This window comes from Rhopalosiphum maidis, chromosome 2 (genome assembly GCF_003676215.2).
Source record: "Rhopalosiphum maidis isolate BTI-1 chromosome 2, ASM367621v3, whole genome shotgun sequence".
Lineage (NCBI taxonomy): Eukaryota > Metazoa > Arthropoda > Insecta > Hemiptera > Aphididae > Rhopalosiphum > Rhopalosiphum maidis.
Genome location: NC_040878.1, coordinates 49,482,185 through 49,508,345, shown reverse-complemented (window position 1 = coordinate 49,508,345; position 26,161 = coordinate 49,482,185). Strand labels below are relative to the sequence as shown.

Below are 26,161 nucleotides of genomic sequence, written 5' to 3'. Positions count from 1 at the left end.
CAATACCTACTGATATTGATATCTTTTCAATGTATATAATATTGAAGAGTTATTAAATTTTTCAATTCGTCGCGACTATAGTAGGTATATGTTGTAATAATTATTTTATTGATAAATTTCGGGAAAAAATATATTTTGTAAAGTTCCAAGATTTTGGCAATTGCCAATTTTTGTAAAATAAGTCCGACGTCCGGCCGTCCACATATGACTTTTAAAAATGTTCAATAATTTTGGGGGGCTTTCGATCTTTTTTGGGGGGCTAAGCTCCTTAAGTACCTCTCAATCTCCGCCTATGTACACTACTCTAATTTTCTTAAATTTTAAGATATCTGTTAAATTTTTAAATGCATACATTATATTTCTTAATTTATTTGTTACAAAGTAAAAAAAAAAAAATGATACTGACCTATCATAATGACAAATGTACGTTATGTTTTACCACGGACTAAAATATCTTAGTCCGCGTGTTTTACCAATCTATATTATAATCGTTTCAGATCGCGCCCTTCCCCCGTTCACTCCTTCTTCACCACGTGCGCTACAGAACGTATATTGCCCCTGTCATGTAAGTTCCCCTTCTCCGCCGAACGAGCGCGCGTTATCCGCCTAGGAAATGGTAAAAAAACAATAAATTTTAAAAACACGTATAATACACAAGATGGAAAATCTATAAACGCGATGCGTCTGCGGCGCGGACCGGTTGTGTCAGTCGGAGCGTAAACGTTAGATCGATAGTCGCGGTCGTGTCCGGTTTCATTAATTATATGTATGATATTATGTTTGTATACGTACAATACATTTCTCCCGTGTAGTGTAAAATTAAGAAAAATATTATAATATAATATATCAGAGTTCCGTACGAAATCAACGGGCGCTTCCGACTAACAAGTATTTATTTATCATCGATAAAACATTATTTACTATTGTTTGTGTGTGATACCATTGACCAAAGACGACGATGATGACTGTTGCGATTCACCGCCGATGTAGCTACCCTACATTGTCCACGCATTACAGGTAAGTGCAAGTCAAGGACAAGTTTTATTTTATCTTTACGTACCACTGCACTTATACAGTTTTACCGTTAATATATATATAATACAATCTATGATATATTATTTATTATATAGGAAATATACATCATAATACATTATATTATGCTACAATAATAATAAAATAATAGTTATATTTATTAGCAAAAAACATTCAAATATATGTTTTTCATAATTATTATTTTTTTCTATCCAATAAATAAATTATTTTTAACTAGTCTTCAAATGTTGATAATTTTATTATAATAAGTATAAAAATTAATTTTAAGCATCCTATATATATATATAATTATTTACCTAATAGATACATAAATATAATTTCTAATTGCAAACTGTTTTTAATAATTATTTAGAATAATTATATTAATATTTTCTTTATAATGAGTACCATGTATTACCCTAAGAAAATTAATTAATACTCCTCCACACATTTCAAATCGTACTCTCCACTCGGACATTAAATTACAAACAACCCAAGAAGAAGCCAAATGCTTCTATAAAAGATTCCACGACCGTCTTCCCTCCCACTCAAAAACCTTTCCTCGCTGAGAATCCCAGGTGCCCTCCTAGACATTTAAAATGCAAATGGTGCCGAGACCTTTAACAATAATTAAAAAATAATTAAAAAATATACATATATGTATATTCTTTCTATAACTTTTTGAAAACCCAGTTATAAAGTGACATTATTGGGTGGCTTCTTTATTTAAGTCATTATTTCATGTTATTTTTTTTCTATTATCATATATACTTATTATGTCTACTGATATAGATTATATATTTCGACTTAAAATAAAAATAATAAGTACTATTATCATTTATGAGTATTTTGTATTTATATTATTACCTATGTGGAAATGTGAAATACTAAAAACCTATGTATTATGTATATTTACTATCTACACTGAACCTACATTCATACAATTTTATTAATATATAAGCTAGGTAGTATAAAACTCTTGATGTACATAAATATTGCAATACTAAAATAAGATAATTTATATTATTTTAATTATTATAAATATACCTATATTACCATACGATGTTTAAGACTTACCTACTTATTTTCAAATTTAATTTTTATGATCTGTACAATGGGTACTATTATGTATACTTGTACCTATATGTTATAATTGGTTCTACTAATATATTATTAATTTATGAGTTTATATGACTATAATAATATGTTTATTATATGATCGTAGGACCTATTTACATAAAAAATGTTGTTATAGTGCAATCGTTCTATTATTTGCTTAATCTGGTATTAAAAATTAAAATATTATAGTGACTGCAATTATTTTTGATTCTATGATTTTTATAAAAACTATGTATAGTAAGCACACGATATCTATACAGTGATTTCGGTGGTTCAACTCCCATCCAAATGTACAAAAACATTTATTACTTAAATATAGTAGGATTCTCATTACCTATATTGTTTATATTTATAACCTCAAATTTCTCAAAATGTTTTTCTGTACATGTCTAGCTCGTAATTGTAAAGTATTAAACAAATGACTTCTTGAAAATGTTGATGTATCTAAGTCAAAATTCTAACGAGTTGTTCCTAAGTTAATGTAAAAATTAATTATGATAGTCTTTGAACAATTTAAAAAAATATATAAAATAGGTGTAATATTAGGTCTAGAATTAATTATTATACTCGAACAATTTTTATAAATTATAAAATATTGACAGGTTAATATTACTTAGTTAGTAAAATATTCAAATCTTCAGAACTTCTATTTCTCTCTCATATCATCCAAGTTCCAATAAATCAAGAAATTTATTGCTTCGTAAGGATTTTAAATGGACGATTTTTAAGGAAAAAATGATGCTTCTTATAAAACAAATAATTAATTCTAGAAAGTACTAGAATAGTATCTAAAATATGGTCTTCATTCTTTATAAAGTAATATCTAATACCTATAGACACAATTCCAAAAATTAAAATTTGAATTAATTTGTTTTAAGAAATTACATCGTTTTTATTCGATATTATATGATATACTTGCGTCGTAATATTGATAATTAAGACCTTTTTAATAGTTAAATTCAAACTACATGTTAACATGCCTATAATAGCCTATTAAAAAGTTAAAGATCATATTATGTGTAATTAAATAGATCAATTATGAAAGTGATACAATAATATATAATGTATGTCGAGCAAATAATACACGTAACAGTCGTAACATCGTAAGTTACCTACATTATATTCAGCTTGCGTCGTCTAAATTATATAGTTTAAGTAATAGTCTAGTACCTACTATAATAATAACATAATGTATGAATACTATATTCGTACATGATGTGGTATACGACTAAGTAATTAGATTGTACTTATACTATAGAAAAACGTCTAATTTACGTTTGGCCACCTAACACTTTTTACAGAGATGAAGTATCATCATTTTAATATCAACACGTTATTTAAGCTCATTATCTTATAATCACCAGTCGTCCAGTCATTATACTAAAAACAACAGTTAATAAAATATGTTTAACCTATATATACCTAAATTTAACCTAAAATATATTTCCAGATTGCTAAATATGTTGTAATCTCAAAGATATTAATATTTAAAATACATACTTATAAATTATACCATGTGCGTATAATTAAAAGTAATACCACTATATAGTACCAATTAGTGTGCACGAGGGGAGGGGGTGCCGGATATGTCGTGGTTTGTGGCATAGGTTAGATTATAATATACTATATACACATATATTGACAATTATTTTGTGAACTTTGTAATTGTGTGAAAATTAATTCTAAAAAAATGTTGATTTATGCCTTTTTGAAGGGAGTCAAAATTGAGCTATTTTGAAATATATGTACTGTACTACTGGCATCTCCAGTGAAAAAAGTCTGCAGATGCCAGACATCTATCATAGGTATAGCATAATTCTAGTATCTACTTTTTTAATAAATAAGTTACTAATTTAAGACAGCCAGGTATATAAAGTTTTAAAAACAGAAATATTTTTGTTGAGCAATTGAATTGAGACACAATTTATTAGTTAGTTCAAATATTATAAGAAATTTAAATAAAGTTAAACTTCAGTTAAATTCAGTGACATTTGATTTTGGTAAATTTGATTGACAAATAGGTATTATACGCTCCTTGGCGTAACTATAAAGTGGTACACAACTACACAAGGGACTTATGAATCCTTAAAAAATAAAAGTTGTCTATTATATTTTGAAGTAAAAATTATCAATAGGTATAGTTATAAAAATATTATATTATACATACTTACTGTATATTTAGAAATCTAGAATTATAGATACTTGGTAACTTTTATGTTACCAGCTAATACTAAAATCAAGTAAACACATTTCCTTAGTTTATACTTCAATAATAAAGTTATTGAAAAAAATAAGGAATTGAGTATGGAAGATCATTGTCCTATTTATAATTTTAATTAAAATACTACGTCATATAATTCGTTGTCCGTGTATACGATGCACAAGAAATAGTAGATACTCGAAGTACGAAAGAAGTCAAACGCAATATATTATATTATTTATATTAACTATATTTGTTCGGAGTTTAGTCCAATGGAATGTCGTGACGTCCGGTTGTTAAAATTAAGCCGGAGCCGTCGGGGTACATTAAGTTTGTAATGCCATTATAATTTATAATATATATCCATGTGTTTGTTATTGAAAATAACATCTTATAAATAGAATATATATATATATATATATATATATACTGTGCATATATATATATATAGGTAATGACTACGTGTTCTGTACATTTTTAAATATGTAGACTACCGCATTAACATGCATATTATTATTAAATAAACTCGTATAAGTGTCTAACCCCAGTGACCCACATTCGAATCATCTGGACCATTGAAAACAGTATTATGGTATACCTGACCTGTACGTACATAATTAAACACGTAAAATATAAACCTGCTGTAGTGACTTGTCCCAAAATCCAGTGGTTCTAATACTGGTTATAACTTATCAGTAAAATACCATAATATAATATTATTATTTGTTAAACCGGTACAGGTCTCATTTTTATGTGCAGTTGATGACTGTGGCTGAGTTTAACGTAAAATGTGTGTATTAGATACGGGATATTTGATTAGACAGGTACTTCTATAGACTATACAGTACTATCACAGAATTAAAATTCTACTATTCACAATCTATTAATATTATGATCATTTATCATACAGAATAAAAAAGTGTACATACAGCCGCACAGCGCTATACAACCATACGGGCAACTTCGCGATATTGCCACTATATATGTACGATGGCGGTGATGATGATGCGTGTGATGGGTACCGTTAGTGCTCTAAGCTATATCAAGTGAACGCATGTGTATGTGTCACAATATACGTCTTTACTTACTACACTTATAGTAATAATATTATTATATGCTATACGAGTAGGTATAAATGGTATACAAATAATAATCCAGTATATATAATATGGTAGTTTAGGTCTTAAATATACCTACATTTTGTAGACATATGTCTTATGTGAGTACTTTATGGGTATACGAGTTCGCGATGAAAAGATAAATAATAACATACAAACATACGTCGTAGTACACGATACTTTTTCTTTATATGATTCGTCTCAATATTTACTGAAAAACTTACGTAGTACGAGTAATTGTTCCCATCACAAGAAAAAATAATAGTTATCTTATGATGGTTGACATTTAAGTTCAGTAGTTCCATGTATAATATTAATATACATAATGTTGGTACAAATAGTGAGGGGGGTTAAATCCCTTCACTCAAATCAAGTAGGTACTTATAATTAGGTAATTTAATACTAAGTAAATAAAATAAATAAATAATTTTTTTTTCGACTGAAATCAAACCCAAAAAATATTATTAAAAAAAATTTTAAATTTTGTTGATAGACAAATTTGGTTGATGATAAACTGATAAATAACCACAGACGATACAAATTGTCGTCTTTTCCGTATAAAATGTGTTAGGAAAATAATATGAATAGATAGTGTAATATTTTACGACAGATATGACTCATATGAGCTTTATTCAGTTTGCCTATTAAATATTAATTATTGAATGTAAATATCAATACCTATAAAATATTTGTAGTTTTAAAGGATCGTGTGCACACATGTTTGAAATTAATATGCACTTGAATAAAAGTATGTACTGTGAGCCTATATTTAATTAAAATAATATAATATAATGTACAGAATATATACCATATACTCGTATAAACAAAACTACTCATATACGTACAACTGCAAAAGTTTGTAACATTTAAAAACTTTCTTAACATTAACATGTATAGATACTAGCTATACTATATAATATATTATATTAATAATCATTGCCGTCAAATGATCAAGTCATCAATAACAATAAGTATAACTTGTATAGTTGATTTTATTCGACATAACTATATGTATAAATATATATTATATATATATATATATATATATTAGGTAAGCAGGTATATTATTCAGCAAATCAAACAATATCCTTTTAAACCTGATAATTTATTTATTTTAAAACACTACATTGTTGTCTATGGTCTATGTATTTATATTATGAAGATTTCATTTTTGTATGATCTAAATGGCTCCTCCTTGTTTATTAGTTGTATGACTATTGGTTTTTATTTTTAAGACAGTATTAGTTGGTTTATATTTGGCTCACATGATGCCACGACTCGCACTATCTGTTCATGGTGATGAATATCGTTATGTTTATATGATATCTTATAAAATAGAGTAAAAATGTTCAAGATTCAAGAACATGTATAAAATGTTACATATTTCATCTTCGAAATAAATTTAAAGAGTAGTAATACTGTGGTATATAACCACAATTTAGGCAAATATCACTGTACCATGACCTTAAGTGTCGTCTCCACGGCGGATGATCTCAATAGAAGGCGGCTGACCACCGCCACCGGATGAGTCAAGTCTCCTTTCGACCACTACGTACCATTTTATGGTAAATTACTTGACATAATTAGCGCACTGTTGATTCACTGGCCGTTTCTTCATTCTGTTTGCTCTCAATGTCACCACTTCACAAGCACTACGATATTCAACAAATTGTCATCATAGCTCGTTAACCTATAAAAAGTAAATTATGTTTATGCGCTTCTATTTACGTTTTAATTTTTAAACAATAGAATAATGCTCCTATTATAATATGAAAATATTGTATTGTACTCGTGTAAAACCATCAGTGAACCTAATCTCGTATTTTATTTGCCATATTTTCTAATTTAGAATTTTATATTGGTTAATCGTCCACACAATAATTGCAATTAAACGAAAAATAATTTGAAGATTTTTTTACGATGTTATTATTATTGGTACCAATATATTAATAATAAATTGTATGAACTTTGTGTATATTTATATGTAAAACCACTTATTATCAATATTATTTTATTGTTGAATCTTCGAATCGAATCATATATATAATATACAACGATTTTTATGATCACGGAGAATAATAATTTCGTTATGAAATATTGAAAACCATCAAAAGCCATCGTTGGCGATGGTACAAGTATACAATTGCAGTAAAGTTCTTGTACATATTTATTTGCGGTTATATACAGATTGATTTATCAAAAATTCTCATCCTCGTTTTTTTCTTTGATAATACATTTATTCAACTTCTTATTTTATTATACATAAACATCATTATATTTTCATACTGTTGTGATCCAAATGGTTTTTTCAAATGAGTATCAATATTTTTTTTCTATTAATTGTAAAAGAGACGATTTTTTAAAAATATTTTGTTTTATACAAATCGAGTTTTTGTCAAAAAAATCATGTACCTATCTGAAATTATACTAAAATATTTTAAAAATTCAAAATAAATAAATCATTCATTATTATATTAAAGTATCAAAGGGACCGATTAAGCACGCTAATTTGTGTGAATCATCTTGTAGGCACATATCAGTATAAAGTATAATATATAGTTATACACGGAAACAAGAAGATATATAAACAAAGACAACGTTATACTGCAAGCAATGCTATTACGTTATACACACTAACAATAATAGCGTACACAGCCGGTCCATTTTCACGGGTACCCACCCATTTACTCACGGCCAATTAGTTCGATTTTCCAGATATTCTCGCAACGATGCATTATGTTAAAAATGTTTTCCTACGTATAATATACGCGACGATGTTATTTCACAGGTAAAAACGGTGCATTATAATATACCGACGCGATGGTTTTAGAAATTGCTTCCCTCTAAAATGTGTAAAAATCCACCGTTCACCAAATAGGTATGTATATATATATATTCAAATGTGTATGTATGTGTGTATATATAAATAATTTCATATGTATATAATAACTACATATATTTTTATATATATACATATATGATACGCCTACTACATAACGTAACTTTGTTCGTGCCCATAGATAATATTATTATTTATAATAATAATAATAAAAATGATGTGGTGCTGCATCGGTATCGAAGACAAGGCCGTGGAAAATGTTTAATATTACTCGGTTACAATAAGCGGGTTTTTTTCAATATTTTTCATTACATTTTTTTTTCGACACGCATAATATAACAACTAAATAGCATAATACGCATATAATATTATATGTCTATACTCGCGCGTCTACGTTGTATATTTATTGTATAAACTTGTCTCAAATAATAAATTGGTTAATATAATACATGGTCACATATCGCGTCACGTATATGGAAACGCTGAATTTATAAACATTTTGTAAACGTAATAAGTTATAGTAATATCATCGCGGTTAATGAGCTATATATCACTATGAAAATGACTGCAAATTATCGGGAAATATGTCGAGAAATAAATAAACTATATAGTAGAACGGTATGGTATCATTTTTTTTTTTTTGATGACTGTCATAAATCATAATATACCGTCCAATTATAGGTAGGTACTGTAATAATTTTCGGTTATTATATTATGCATGATAACAACGTATTACACTTGACATTTTCAACGATTATCTCGTCAGTTGCTGTCACTAAATATCAGGATAACCTTTATTCATAAACTATTCAACATTTCTTAACACTGAAATAATAATAGTTATTTTATTCACACAACCGGGTTTCAAACATCTTCAAATTGTACAAAAATTTAAATAATTCTAGATATTATAACTGATGTAAGGATTACAATAAGTTGGAATTTTATTTCAGGGTAGCTAGGAGATTATTTGAATATTTTTGATTGAACTGCTATCTACACTTGATAAAAAAATGACCGTTTGCGATTTTGAACAAAAATTATATACATAAACCTAAGAGACATTTTAATTTTACTTATTATAATATCTACAAATTAACTTTGTGAAAATGAACACTTATTATATATTTTGTATGATTGCAAAATTCATTTTTGTAGTCTTATATATACCAAAAATATAACTTATACTCTATAGAAACTACTATACTATATTCCAGGTTCCTATAACTATAAATAGGTAGGTACGTAAATAGTGAATATATATTATTATTATGTAGTAGCAAATAGTAAATAGGTATACACATTATAATATACAGTGCTGTAAATCGGTATCTAACGGTAATCATATAAAAAAATATATTTTGTTAATATTATATAAAAAAAACAAAATGACAACAATGAATAATAATATGTTGCTTCATAAACCACCGGATTTATTCCAACTCCGCAGTCTGTAAACCGTTATTCACGGACCAAATTCTAGCAGTTACTTAATTCGTACCACATCATAAGGTTTTTCTCGTATTCCATATTTTCTCGTAGTATATGATATTATTTTCATTGATTTGATGCAATATGTGAGTTTTCATCTACATTCGTTCGTATTGGATGTTATACAGTTAGGTATCGATTAAAATAATCAGTAAAATAACAAACAAAAAAAAAACGAAGAATAGTACAATAATTAAAATTATTTATAAATGAATTAATATTGTTAAAAAAAATTTAAGCTTCCAAAAAAATCAAAATTAATGTTTCATTTTAGATTCTATGTGAAGCGTTGGGGTTAATTAGTAATTACTATAAAACAAATTTGATTTAATTAGAATTTTGTGAGGAGGAGGGTCAAAAATAATAAATTCCTAATACTTTTTTTATTATCTGAAAAAATAAAAAATAAATAGACTAGAGAAAAACAGGAATATTTAGGCGAATCCGATTTTCGATAAAATCAATTTTGTTGTATTGGTGTAATGCGAAAACGAATTATAGTAGGTTCTTGAAACCAAATATTTATAATAATCATTTTCTATTTACGATAAAATTTATAAAATGTTTTGACACTTTTTGAGGTATTTATAGGCATTAGAAATTATGTAACCTTTATAAAAAAAATTCCACCGGGAATCAAGATTAATTTTTTTTATATGCATTTGAAGTTATAATTTTGATCAAATTTATCAAAATCGCAAAAAAAAATAAATGTTGAAGTTAAAAATTCATTATAACTTTTCGTTTTATATTTAGTTTTGAAAATTTAATAAAAGGTATCCTATAAGTACCTTGTTCATACTGGTCCATAAAATTAAAAAATATATATATTAAAAGAATTATTATTTGTAGATATTTTAAGGGTTCGAATTTGGACGAAATTAAGAAATGCGTTTTTTGTGAATAATGATTTATCATAGAATTCAAATTTAGTGGAATATCCATGGTTATAATAATGCTGCAGTAACCTACTCAAAAATGAGGTACACTTGAAATCTATTATACAAAGCATATTAATTTTCCTGGTTAAGTAGGACTTTTTCAACAATTTTGTTGCATACCTATATATAAACAATTACGTAGGTAATTATTAATATATTAAAACGATATATTACCTATTTTTACCATGAACTTCGATTACGATAAAATAGTTACTAATTTTTGTATGATAATTGTAAATAGGAACCTACATTGCAGTTTACTACGGGAGTGCAGGTTAAAATCGGATTATTTTAGAAGACGTTAATTTTATAGCATTCAAGTACGAAATATATTTTGTCGATCCCGGAAACCTCACTTTCTAAAAGTTATTCTGTACTCATATTATCCCATATTCCCATTTATATATAATTCTAGCAGTACATTTTACATATTATAAAATAATTTAACTGTTTTATTATATGCTATTAAATTTGAATTTTAAACATAAAAACGGTCAAAACGCTTTATGTATAATATAATATATATACAACGCTTAAAATATCAAATTTTATTATAATTGAACGTTTTACAACTCGTATAGCGGTTATATGTATTAAAATACTATATTATTATAGAAAAAAACCTATCATCGCCTATTTAGGGCCAAATCTAAACGAGTTATTGTTTTTCCAACCGTTACTCCAGAAGATTTAATAATTATTATTTATAACTATTATAATCGGACACAGGTAATAATGTACAGCTATTATATTTACAGATTTTGGCATGTGTTCTATTGTAAATCCTTATTACTTATTGAATATTTTATAAGATAAATATTATATATCTTGTGCATAAAAATATAGAATCACAAACGTATCACTATAGTTTTGCCTTATATATTATAATAGTTATAACAATATTAATAAAAGTTAAATACATGTAAACATGTGTAATTAACACGAAATAATAAATTTTATTAGGTATATTATAATATTAAAAAGTACTTAAAATAATATAATAAATAATCAATATTATATATTATAATCGTATATTACATTATGAAATTTTTATTTATCTGTGATAAATAATAGTATATTTCATATAAGAAAATTATATTTTAAAAACTGCGGTGGTCTAATATAATTGGCTGCAAATATACAAACATTAGCTATTGATGCCTATTATATTATATACATGCGTAGAAGAGTCGCATCGTGCTGTGCTCTTACTGCTCCTGTCCGATCTGGTTACATTTGAAAGGACTGCACCCTATAATGATAGACTATACATTTTATAGACGTTGTGATGGGACTAATCATTAATTAATTTTAAATCAATTATATTGCATGATAGTTGAACTATTATACATTAATACATTATAATAGTTAAGTCATAATAATCAATAATTAACATTTTGTGTGCAATATGTAAAAAAAATAACCAATAGCCAACCATATTTAGAGCCGCTTGCGAAACAGGGAATTTCAGATTTTAAAATGATTATTAACATTAAGATATTTTAATAAATGTTTTTTTTAATTTTTTTTTTTTAAATTAAAATGAGTAGGTACCAAATAATGCGAAAATATTATGAATAATTATTTAATAAAAAATATGATAAAGCGAAAGGAAATGTATAAGATAATTATTTAAGATAGTGTTAGCAACATTTAAATATTCAAAATGATCAATAAGTATTTATTAGGTGTATATAGCTGAAAGAAAATGTAATTTAAATAATAATCAATTTTAACATTAAAAATGTTTAAAACGATTGAAATGCGAAAAGGGCCAACAACAAATTTGTAGAATATAAAAATCATCGCAAATGCACATGCTTGAAAAGTTGAAACCAGTAATATTAACGGCACCTTTCAACCTTTGATTCATTTTGTTTAATATTAATTGATATTAAAAATTCCTGAGACGTTGACTGATATATAAAAAAATTATATCAATAGTAATTCGATGGGTTATACTTTATATTAAAATATTAAAAAAACAGGTTACGTTTTCGATTTCGAGTGCAGGTAACTGATTATATCTTCATCAATGTTATATGGATATATTAATTTTTAATTTGATGATAAATCATTGCACGCAAAAAATGATTCTAAGTAAAATTGTATATCAGCCTCTGTTCCTAAGGATATTTCTTAATTTATTTAAATTAATATAAGTAATTTATTTTTCTATTATTAGTATATAAGTACAGTTTATTGAACTTGTCTATACCAAAAATATTGCATACATTATATTATTAATTATTAGGTATAATTTATCATAATTTATTGTTTTTATGAACTGTATACCGCATACCATAGAACGATGTAAATTGGTTCATGGTATAAATAATAGCTGACAATTAAAATAAATATTTTTTAAATTGTATTATGCATAGAAAATAATAATTGCTATCTATATTACCTATATTTTTGTTTCTTTTGATAATCAAATTAATCAATAATAATCGGGTTAGTTTGGAAATGTTTAAGTCCACTTAAAGTTTAAAATAAACTAATGCTATTTATTACCTACATATATATTATACATACAAATTATTTTTCAAACAGATTACTGTTCGAACGTTTAAGCGTTTAACCTGTCAATGGCTCGTCATTCAAAAATTCTGTATACCATCAAATATCTAACACACAACATTCGATGACACAAAAACGCTTGGGAAACAGTATATGATGGATATTAAGTTGATAATTATTATTTATTAATTTTTTATTATAAGTTATAAGTTGTAACTAACTCTGCAGTTATGTGATACAAACACAGTGTTCCACTTAAAAGAACTCTATTTTATTATACATAAAAATCTCGATAAATGTAATGAATTTATTATAAATTTTATTTATGACCGGTGTAATATATAGATCGGAGCTGTAGATGTCTTAGTCCGCTATTTATTATAATATTTTTGAAACTAAATTAAACATAACAGTAAAAACTATCTTGAAAAGCCCTACATTTGTGTGAGAAAGCATATTATTATGCTAATTATAAAATATTATTTATGTATAATTATCATTGAAATTAAATAGTGGACATGTATGTATATGGTTTCGATATTACCATTTAAGTAAGAAAATCAAAACTGAGCCGTCGCGGGACGCCTGGCAGATGTGAAACGTCAATAATTTTCTTTTTGTAATAATGTTGAAAATTATTATTATTATTATTTTAAAATTATTATAATTAATTTTTTGCCGAGCTTCGGCGAATTGAGCCGACGAGTCACGAGTGGAGCGTCACCACGCCACAGTCGGTCCACTACCGTACCGCGCCATTAGATGTTTCACATCAAAAAAACATACATATGCAGATTTAATATATATATCGGTAAAAAGAAAAGAAAAATGACATTTCTTTTTTAAGTAAAAAGTAAATGCATAATTTTACTTAGGGTTTTGCAGTATGTTTTGTTCCACTTACACTATAATATTAAGTATATTATTATGAACAAATACGCAACTTTTCAATGATGGGGGCCTAGGTGTCTGCAATTTGTAAAATGGTAACGTTAAGCAAAATTCTTTTTTCAATTTCTTGCTGATGTTCAAAATATATGTTCACGATCGTCTTTCCCTTGGATCATATAATAGGGATGTAGTTGTATTTTGTATATTGGCACCTTTAATGAACTGCGTATTTGCGTCCAGCATTATCGTCATCACCTTCAAAATGTCACGGTACTCGACACAAATGCGGATGATCGGAACCATCTGGTTGTTTATTACGACTGATGATGTTAAACTAATACGCGATAATTGATCCTGGGTATACGGTATTACGTATAATACGTATATCGGTCGTGTTCCGTGAAATTTTGAAGGCGGTGGGGATAATGTTGAGCAAAATTCGGTATACCTATGCATAATTACAACCGTGAACCATAGTATTTGATGTAAGGTTGCGACTGATATATTTCAGGAGGTTGTTTTCTGTGTCGTCCTCGAAAGTCGCAAAATATTTTATTTTCAACTCTTTCAGTCCGTCTTTATGCCTATTTGGAAAATCGGTTTATTAGTTAACCAATCGTAAATTTGTTGGCTTCCGTACTTGTTATGTAGTCTGACGTTTAGTTTATGTCGTCGTCAATTTTAGTATTTATGTTGCGCTTTTCTGTGTTTGATTAACTGTGTGTGTCTACTCCTATAGCCTGTGTTGAACTGTTGAATCGTCTTCTTGACAATTATTACTATTGATTAAATCGAGCGTACTACGTATGCATTTTAAATACGCATTATTACGCTTTATTATCGTGTCGTCTGACTTATTAGAAGCCATATTTAAAGTAGACTTACTATTTAAGTAAAATATCTTCCGTTAAATCATATTATTATATCATTATATCATATTTAAATAAATTCCGTTAGTGTGTTTGTTATTTAGTTAAAAAATAATAAAATATCTTTTTATATAATTAGTGCAACAATTTTTATCATAGGTAATACTGCACTTAATACTAAATCATTGTAGGTACATATCTATAAATGATAGAATTAATAATCATTGTATACACAATATACATATGGTTTACTCTTATACTCTTACTATCTTACCATCTTTACTCTTTACATCGATAGTAATCGCGACATCTGCATACAAATTAATTATAACCCGTTATTTTAACGTGATGCGGAGAATGGCTGTTTATTTTTTGGCTAAAAAATGGCAGTAGTAACTTAACCTCACAATAACATAAAATGTAGTCGTAAGACTTACAATAAAATATGGGTTAGTGACAACTTCATCAGTATTTTTGTGGTTTTTTTTTATACATCAGTAATAATGTATTTTACCGTTTAAAAATACAATGAAAAAATAATAGTAACTATAGGTATCACATCGTCTACAGGATTTTCGCGGCGGGTGCATTTACTTAATAGTTATGATTTCTTCGAAATTTCATCGTAATAGTTTCTATGCTTGTATTTTATTCAAAACAGCAGTATTATTCGTAAAATAATTATCAAGGAATAAATTATGTGCTTCTTTTAATAGACTAATATTTAAATATTTTTAGAAATAATAAGGTGAATATATATTTATGATCTATTAATATAATTCTAAGTTAAAAAAAAAATGTTTCTATTAGTTGAGAAAATTATAATAATTTATTTGGTAAATGGTCGGTAGTTAAAAATTTGTCTGATTAATATGTATTATAGATCCATTAAACAGTGTTTGTAATATTACCTATACCCCTATACCCAGAACGGTTATTATACTATTATAAATTATAATCTTTTTTTTTTTTCAATATATTTGTATATTATATACTTGGCCAAAATCAAAATTGGACTGTACAGTCTATACAATAATTAACATGAACACGAATATTAATGTTGTACTGTAATTATTATTGAAAAATGAAGGAATCAGCTATACCGCAGAGAAACGCCACGATATCGAGATTATTCATGTATGTTTGCGGTGAAACGATTATCCTATCAATCAAGCGTCTGTGTTACGCGTATTATACGTAATATATGCATAAAGGTACCTAAATCCTAATTGCTCTGACAAACTGCCTATTTAAACTCTAGAGTCGGTCGGACGACTTATGATTTGCACAGAATTCTACGAGATTATTGTTAACCTTAATTACTGTGCATAATAAATTACCAACTTTAATAGCTATAATGCCTTATGGTATAGACATATTATATGGATATGCCCATCTTTTTATACCTACAGGTACTAAAATGCGCTTAAACAAATACAGAGTATAACGTTTGCTTCAAATCACGTGTCTTCAGGAAATGTTTTTGAGTTTTTGACCCAATTTTCAAACCCCCGCAGCTATATAGTTCATTATATATATTATGTATATATATATAATCGTCTGCATATACATAAAATATATTACCCACGCAAATGACATTGCAACGATTTTTTCGATTTTTTTCTTTTATAAATTCGTTTATTTTACAACGAAAACGTTCAAATTATATCAAACCGCATCAAGGCCTAGTTTTATTTTGACGAAAAATCGATTTCATGGTCTTATAATGATGACCGGTGTGCGAACTATAATCACACTATTCAATTAATTCAATTCAATATAATGCCTGATGAACTCGAAATTATTTCTTTTATAAACAATGCGAAGACCCGTGTCAACGTTTCTTTTCGTAATAAATCTAACAAAACAGAAGAAAATAAACCAATGTACACTCTATTATTTGTTTTATTTGTCATCAATTATTACTATGAGAAACGTTAATTAATAAGATAAAAAAATATTATTATATTATATTTGTATACACGTTGTAGTACTTAATGTTTAATTTTTTTTCATATTGAATTAGAAGACCCTACATCAAAGCATCTTGATAACTTATTAGTTCATAGACCTTCCGGGGGGTCAACATCCCTATTATCGGCCACGCCGATCCCCCATCATGACTCGAGGATCGCCCCATTTGCATCTTAAAATTTAATATCTGTAATTTAAAACTATAGAAAATAGAATATGAGGCATATTTTATACATGATATAACATTCATAACTTTTTTAATAATAGAGATGAGTTCAGAGTTGTTAGTATTTAATAAATACTATAAAAATAATAACCACATATTATATTATCTACTTTTTTAGATACCATGACAATTATAATTTTATTGAATATATATTGAAATGTACAGTTTATTTCATATAATAGCAAGATTATATTACTAATATAGCATTATTAGCATCATATATTATTTGAATTTACATCGAATTTTTAGAATTTTAAAATTTAATTTTCACAATTTCACATAACCTTATGAATAAATTTAATATATGGCCATAGTCCATGTAGGTACTATTATTACGAATTGTTTTTCTTAATTAGCTATATAATATTGGTAAGATCAATTATGAAATCATAATTATATTAAAGTGCTTTTTAATCAATTAAACACCTATAAGAATACTATACGGTAATCGTAATAATAATAAAAAGTATATTTTTTCAATTAAAATTAATTTTAATTATTTGATATCTTATCAAATATGATAAGATCAGCAGCTATTGCATTACCATTAAATAATTTCGATTTATGATCGTTATTCGTTACTATTATAATTAGTGATAAGTATTTTGCGAATAATTATATGGTTCATAATTTAAAATGTATAAATCGTTTATAACAGCTGGGTCAATTCATTAATTTAATTCATTTAATTAACCTATTAGGTAACCTATTACCTAAACGTTTGTGGAGAAATGCATGCAACTCATAAACCCACATAGTGCTTATTTTTTTTCTCGCAAAACTATTAAACAATAATTAAATATTAGCTATTAAGAGTTATATATAAGTTATATATGGCAATTAGTAACTAATATATGTTATTAATTAAAAGGTACATAGAATCTGCAGGAGTAGGTATAGTTTTTTTTCTGTACTAATAAATATCTTATAAATATAATAAATTACTTAAATGGACATTAACGAGTTTTTTATTGTTTTAATTATACTCAATAATAAAAACTGTTTTAATTGAACAATGTGGATTATTCTTTCACTTTTCAATATTGATAATTGCGCGGTGATATTTTGTTGCAAGTAATGCACTAGCATAACCGCATAGGTATATAACAGAAATATGTATAATATGCTGATACGCAATATAAATAGTATAATATATACTACGCTGTATTAAGTATTCTTATTATAAGCGGTTCCATTTGGGGGAGGGGAGGGACGATGTCGTTTTCTTTTCTGTGCCCTTATTTTTTCTGTTTTGGCCTGTCATATAATTTACAAATGCGTCAATGGTCGATTTATAATAATTAAAATATATTATGAAAACTATAAAATACGTATAAGACGTCCGAAGTAATTATACTAATTTATAATTTATAACAGTATTTCTTTAAATTCTACCTAATTAATTTGATGTAAGCTTTTTTGTTGTTATTGATATTACTGTTATACTAATACAAGTATATTTGAGCTTCGTGGCGTTAACAATAAATAAATAAATACATGGATAATATTTATGCATAACAAAAGCAAAAAGTTATTTCCAACTTTCAACTTTCAAATTTTTTAAATTCTGCATTTAACCCAGTGACGTATCGTGAGTTTCGACTTGATGTATGCGTCTAAAATCATAATACAATGCATTTGTGGGGGCTCCACCCCCACACCACCCATTCAGTTTTCAAAAACTCTATTTTAAACATACACAAGTTATTCATATTTTAAGTCTTAATAATTATTAGTGTATTTTCTTACCCCAATAATATTATTTTTCATAAAAATGCAGTGAACCGAAAGGCTTTAAAAATAGTTTTTCAATTTCACACTCATAGACTGTATTCATTACCTATTAAATATTAATTAGTTTAAAACAATTAAAATGCCAATTTAAAATCAAAATATCCCAATAAACGGATAATACGCACGTCTAAATGATAATGATAATAATAATAAATGTTATAAATATAAAATACGTGGCGGAATAACGTGCAAATTGATAGTGTACGCAATACTGCATGTCTGCATGATCACGCATACACGTGAAGAGTATACACGACTGCGGCGGTCTGAGAGTGTTTTTTTGTTTCGTTATCGACATCATCTATAACAAAATATTTATAATTTATTGTCACTGTCACACTGTACATATGCAATCGCTAATGTGCATAACTGCACACCTAATAAAAACGGTAGGCACTGTGTAACGTATCGTTATACGATATTACTAATTATTATGACGCGGTAGAGCCTATAAAAGCATAGTCATATATACCTACATATACTACCTTAATATAATATTATTATACGTTTTCGCGTGGCGTGGCCGTGGTGTTTCGGATCGATCAATCGCCACAAACTATGAAAATAATCCATAGTATTAAATATTATAGAATATCACAAAATAATAAATACTATTTAATGTAATAATGAAAAAAAAATAATTTTTCCATTTTTTAAAATCTATTCACTATTCCGAGTGTCTGTATTTATAAATACTTGTAATACCCACATTATAGTTATTTAACCATAATTTGATATGTTATAATAATCGGATAATAATGACTGGATTTTCGGTGGTTTCAGGTAAAATTCAAAATCAGACGAAGCGTCGACCGACGACGACATAATTCATACGAGACAATATAGAGAATATGGTGTTACGCCCGAACGACGAATACGGTGGTTACGCGATGGACAATTACCCGCAAACCGGCGGGGGTGCCCATCACTTTTACGAGAGCATCAAAACCGAACTGGAAAGTTTCCGGTTGCGTGGCGAGGACGGAGATTTTTCGGCGTCGGTAGCGGCCGCGTCGGAAGCACCGCTTAGTGACGACACGAGCTCAATTGCGTCCAAGAAACGAATAGACAGTATGTTCAAGACGACCGCTTCCGTGACGGGCGACACAAAGCGGACGACCCGCTACCGCGCCGGCCGTCTGACCAAGTCGTTGGCCGACGACAACAACCACTACGGCGGCGATGGTGCGGGCGGCGGCTATTTCGATTACGGTTATGCTGCCGATACCGGCGACAGAAACAACAACAACAACAACAACAAGAATACGGTACAGGAGAAGATCGAAAAGATGTTTGCGGAAATCAGTTCGTCGGAACTCGATACCGACGTGTCAATGGACTCGGCAGTGCCGACGACGGATATCGGAAGCAACAAATTCCACGTGCAGTACATAGGGTGCGCCGGGCTGTCGGGCAAGATATCCTCGTTAGAGGGCCTCCAAAAGCCCGTCCGAGACATGTACTTCGGTTACCGGGAAAATCAACACCATTACCGCGGCGACGACAACCTGTACCGCCGCGGTTATTACCACGATGACGACGACAACGACCGAACAGCCACGCGGCGCGACTTCTCGGGGCTGTTGGAGATATCGGCGGGCGGTCTTACCATCCGTTACAGGAACGAAGTGGGCGACCTGGAGCAGCGGACCAACGCGTTTCCGACGATCGCCGTGTGGGCGGCGCTCAAGTATGTGTGTCGCCGCCGATCGCCGACGCCGCAACGGAGAATCGCCGGGGAAGGTGCCGCCGGTGTCGGTTACGAGTACGCTTTCCTACCGCTAATCGCAGATCCCGACGGCTCGGACAAGGCGGCGCTTTTCAGGGACATGGACCCGGGAGACAGGGCCCGGTTGGACGCGGCCGGCGACCACGCGCCAGTGTTTGCGGTGGTCACGCGCGCGGCCGGTAAGCGGCTCGAGTGTCACGGGTTCGCGTGCGAGACGGAGAACGACGCGCTCCTCATGGCGGCCAACCTGTACGGCGCCCTCGTCGCGGCCATGTCTTCGACTGCGGTGGCGGTGGACGTGGACGCGCCGACAACCGGCGACGGAGCCGGACGACTGGCCGCGACCTCGACCAGACGCGTTATCCGACAGCGAAACGGGTTCACGAGCATGAGCAGTACGGCCGGTTCGAGCGTGGCCGGCGGTGGCGCGGCGGAGGAAGCTCCTGCCCTACCACCGCCCCGTCCGCCGCGCAGGAACAAAAAGTCCACGTCGTCTGTCACCAGTGCAACGTCGGACGGCGGCGGCGTTTCGTCGGCGATGACGTCGGTAACGGCTGACGGTGACGACGGCAACGGTGAGGTGTGCAGCGGCGCCAAGACTTTCCAGTTGACCGTCAGACAGGCACCGTCGCTCCAGCGGGGCGTGTGCAACAGTAGCAGCGTTGCGGGCTCGGCGGCGGAAGTGCAGCCCCGCAGCACTAGACAGCAACGTCCGGACGGCGGCGGCGACATACTCACCAAAGTGGCCATACCCAGGAGCAGGAGTTTCCTGAACTCGAACGGATTGGCGTCCACCAAGTACTCCAGGCGGGCCGCAGGCTGTGGCATAGAGACGGCCGCGGCCGACAGGCGCCGGCGCCGGAGCAACGGTAGTGGCGTTATGGGCTTCTCGGAAATGTTTAACGAGTTGCGCGCGCAGGAAGGTCTGAACAACATGGATGACATACTGAACGCCATCATTAACGTGGAGGGCATGTCGTACAACGATCTGAAGCCCATTTACAAGGAGTTTCTGATGAAATTGGCACTGACGCTCACTAAAGACGAGCTGTACCAACGGACCAAAGCGATAATGACGGAACAGAAACGCAAGCGGAACAAGCGACGCCCGGCGGTAGCTACACAAGCGGCCGGTCGCGGACGTCGTCTCAACGACAAACTGCGAGATGCGTTGAATTTACGAGCGACAAAGTCGCGAATCAGTGCCGTGTTGATACCGAACTTTTGCAAGCGCAAAACCCGGAACAGAGCGTCGCGGAAACAAAAACTACAACTACTGCAACAAAATCAACAACGACAACAACAACAACAACAACAACAACAAAGGAGACAACGATGTTCGTGTTTGGCGGTAGCAGGGTCATCCGCCGAAGTTCGGCCGGCGGTGGACCGGAAACCGGAACGGAAATTCCAGCGGCGGGCCATTGCGGGAAAACGGCCGGCGGGTAAGTCGGCGAGCAAAGGCCGCACGGCATCGGTTACGTCTACGTCCGACGACAGTGACTTTTTCGCGGCCGCGGCGTTGCGGCAACGGCAGCGGCAACATCAACAGCTCCAACAACAACTGCTGCAGCAACCGCCGCAGCTCTACAAGAAGACGTCGAAGAAACGCGGCAGCGGCGGTAACGGCGGAGGTGGTCGAGGGCCAGCTACGGCATCCGAGGGCGGTTGCCTGCACCGGGCGTCCAGCGGTTACTTTAGCTGTTCCGAGTGTAGCGCAGGCGACGCGGCGGACGACGACGGATGCTGTTACTGCGGCGACGGCGCGGCGGACCCGACGACGTCGCTGGTTTCGTGCAGCTGTGACTCGGATAGCTGCGCTGACAGCGATAAGTGTTACTGCGGCAAGCCGCGGCGCCCGCGGAACATATTCGACGAGCTCAAGAGCCGCGGGTTCGCAGCGTCCGAGTCGAGCGTGTCGCGCGCCGACTCGCCGGGCACCGCATGGAAGAAGAACGAGCTGCTCATGCTGTTGCAGCAACGACACGACGACAGCAGCGCCGGTATGGCCGGTGACGAATCATCGCCGGCGGCCAGTGGCGGTGGCAGATGCGGCATCGAACCGTCCAAAAGCATCGAGTACCTGCAGATGACGCGCCGGGCCTGTCCGTCCGATAACGCCGGCGTCGACATGACCGCGGCGGTCGGTTCGTCTTCGTCGCCGTCGTCGTCGCTGTCCGCGGCCACCGTGCACTCGTCGTCGTCCGCGGTGCACCAACGCCGGCAGCAACCGCCGCGCGGCGCCAAACACCATCACCGCCGGTCCGGTTCGAGCGGTTCGGACAACTTTCGCGCCATCGATTACGCGCTGTTCGCGGCCACCGCGGCCGATGCCTCAGCGGGGCCACGAAAGTCGCGCGGCTGCGGCGGCAGGCAAAATCACCGCCGTCCAGACTGCGCGCCCGTGGCAGACGGTCGTCGACGTGCCGCCGCCTCGTCTGCCGTGGGCAGGCGGTCGTACAGCTCCGAAGCGGTGCACATGGCCGGTTGCCGGGTCCAGTACGGCGGCCACGCGCGACAGCCACTGCTGCAACAGACGAAGCCGGCCGCCAGGCGACATTCCGTCCACGACGGTGACGTCCTGTCGTCGTTTTTCAAGTGTGGCATAGAAAACTCGTTGGGCTACTATCCGTGACGATACGTCTACCCCTCCCCGCGAATTTGACGTTTGTAAACTCGACCCGATATTTTTCAAATAAAAATTATTGATATTATGTAAACTCCGCTCGAATAGAAAAAAAAATGACTTGTCGAATCTTCTCGTTGGTTTTATACCTATTATTATTATTATAATTACCTATATTATTGTAAACCATATTTTGTCCATTTAGCAATACCCAACGCCCCGCAGAGGACACCGCAAGGAGGTAATTCACATTGTTCTCTAAAAAATGATTTCATTAAATCGACCATAATTATGAGTATTATGACAATAACTATGTAAAAATCACAAAACACCTGATCCGCCGTTTCAGAATTCAAATACAAAAATGAATTGATCAGTTTAAATGTTGAATTATATTTTTGGCAATAATAGTATTGTCCATGATATGATATAGGCATAATGTGTTGTTTATTATTACCGAACAAAATTGTGTCGAGTTCATTACATTTTATTGATAAATATTATCGAGCTTAATTTACAATTTACATTCGATTATCTATTATCTTTGGTTATCGCATGTCGAGTTTACATCGATAAAGGTAATCGCGGGCCGAGTTAATATACATATTTTTTCTAGTAAGCGCTCGCACGCGTCTAACGAGTTAGTTCTGTAAATGAAGCTGGGAAAGTTTTATCTAAATAAACATGTATTAAAATAAGACATTATTCGAAAAATTGTTTGAACACAATGTTGTACATGAATACCTGTCTAATGGTATTTAAAAACTGTTCAAATAATTTCAAAAAATGTATTCGATTTTATTTTATTTGATTGTTTGAATAAAAATGTATTCAAATAATGTCCTACTTTGAGTGTAAAAATAATATTATGGTATATACGTCATACCCATACATATTATAGATATTATCTAAGCTATATTTTATTTTATAAGATATTATGTTACTACGTGATTTGACGTAATTATTAAAGTATTTTGAGTGCAATATAATATTATATTATATATAATGTATAATAAACATATTGATTTTAAAATTACGATTAAAAATATAATATTCATAAATTATAAATATACAAATAACAAATATTAAATATTTAGAATTTAAATAGGTATATAATAATATGATTACTTTAATTTGATATTCGTTTTTCTTGAAAGACAACGGCTGATCAGAAATGGGATTCTATACATAACAAAGGGTGATTTTTTTTTATGTAATAGCAGATAATAGTAAATTATTTTTTTAGACAATTTTTGTATTGTTGAAAAGTGTATATAGAATTAAAATTATTTGTTTAGTTATAAAAATAACTATTTTTATTTTATTTTAATTGTAAGGTTTTATACTTTTTATATTTTGAAAAAATTTAAGATTTTTATTATATAATTTATTTATTTTAGATTATTGAATCAACTATATCTGAATAAATTATTATTTTAGACTTATTCAAGTTTAGATTAATAGATATATACATATAGTAGGTACCATTACATTTTGTAAAGTATAAAAAATTATAATATTATACAATAAATTATTACGATACTAAATTGTGTTTATCTATACCTTTTATGTCTTCCCAATGTAATCAATAGTATTTCGATCAGATCATTATTACTCAGCTGTGAGCTGTCTGCTAACTGCTAAGTATCTTTTATACACGTATATGCATTTACATAACTGTTTAAACTACGTAAGTACTGAATAGTTATTATACGCGTAGTAGGCGTTTAACAATAATAATATACCCAAAACTTTCAAAAATTGAAAAAAAATAAAACTGATTGGAAAACTAAATGTTTCGTATAAAAAAATCCTCTGTACATAATATTATATATTAAATTTATTAAGCGATAAAATATAAAAAAAAAAAAACACTTTATTTTTATTATGATAAAATGAGTATCTAAAATGTACCTCTTCGAAATGCTCAAATTGTTATAAATTATTAACTACCTATGTTTTTTACTATTGTTATTAATCAATAAACATATAATTATTAGTTGCTGCTCTCGAGTCGTTCGCCAAGTATTTAAAATCGTTCCGAATTGAAGTCACCGTGCTTATACCATAATCGCATCAATAGCCAGTTATAAGTGCCACAAATTGGAGTATTCCTGCCTCCTGCGATACCGGTTATAATGTATTATATATATTTCCCCGTCAGAAAGGTTTGGCGGGAATTCTGCCTGGTGATTTTATGTTCGTAAACTTATTACCGTATTGTTGGGGATTCTAGTCGTTACATAGATTCTATTCGGCGCAAAGATGACTGCGAAAAACTCCTCAAAGTTTTCGGGAATGATTCATGTACTATACACATCTTTCACAGATACTGTTCGTCGAAAAACCATAAAATATATAATTGGATAATGTCAAAAGGCCGAGCGCTCTCGGCTGGTACGATCAACTGAACCAAATCCTTGACCGGATACCGCCGAACGTCTTCAACGTTCTTTATGATTAATTTATAAGATCGACTTGACACTGACAGTGAATTTCTATAACGCATAAATCTACAAAATTGAATACAAAATTAATCGTTTCCTGTGTTGTTAATTGGAAAAATAAAAATTATGTAATATGTACGTTGTAATATGGATGTTTTAATGTTTTATGCGTTGATTGCATATGGATAAATAGATTACTGTTGATCGTATTAATATTATTATTTTAAAACAAAATTTAATATTTTTTCTGAGAAAAAAGTTTTAACACAAACAATTATATAGTATACGGAAACAATGACTAAAAATTAAAAAAAATTAGTACTCACATAAATAGTGGAACGG

General features: G+C 31.6%; 1 protein-coding gene across 1 annotated transcript; it reads left to right on the top strand.

Annotated features, from left to right (window-relative positions):
• Positions 1-704: 704 nt before the first annotated feature.
• On the top strand, positions 705-24,237 carry LOC113554550. Its single transcript, XM_026958438.1, has 2 exons — positions 705-1,017; positions 19,801-24,237. Exon 2 carries the CDS (start codon positions 19,869-19,871, stop codon positions 23,379-23,381), a length of 3,513 nt encoding a protein of 1,170 aa, XP_026814239.1. The 5' UTR covers positions 705-1,017; positions 19,801-19,868; the 3' UTR covers positions 23,382-24,237.
• The last annotated feature ends 1,924 nt before the right edge of the window (positions 24,238-26,161 follow it).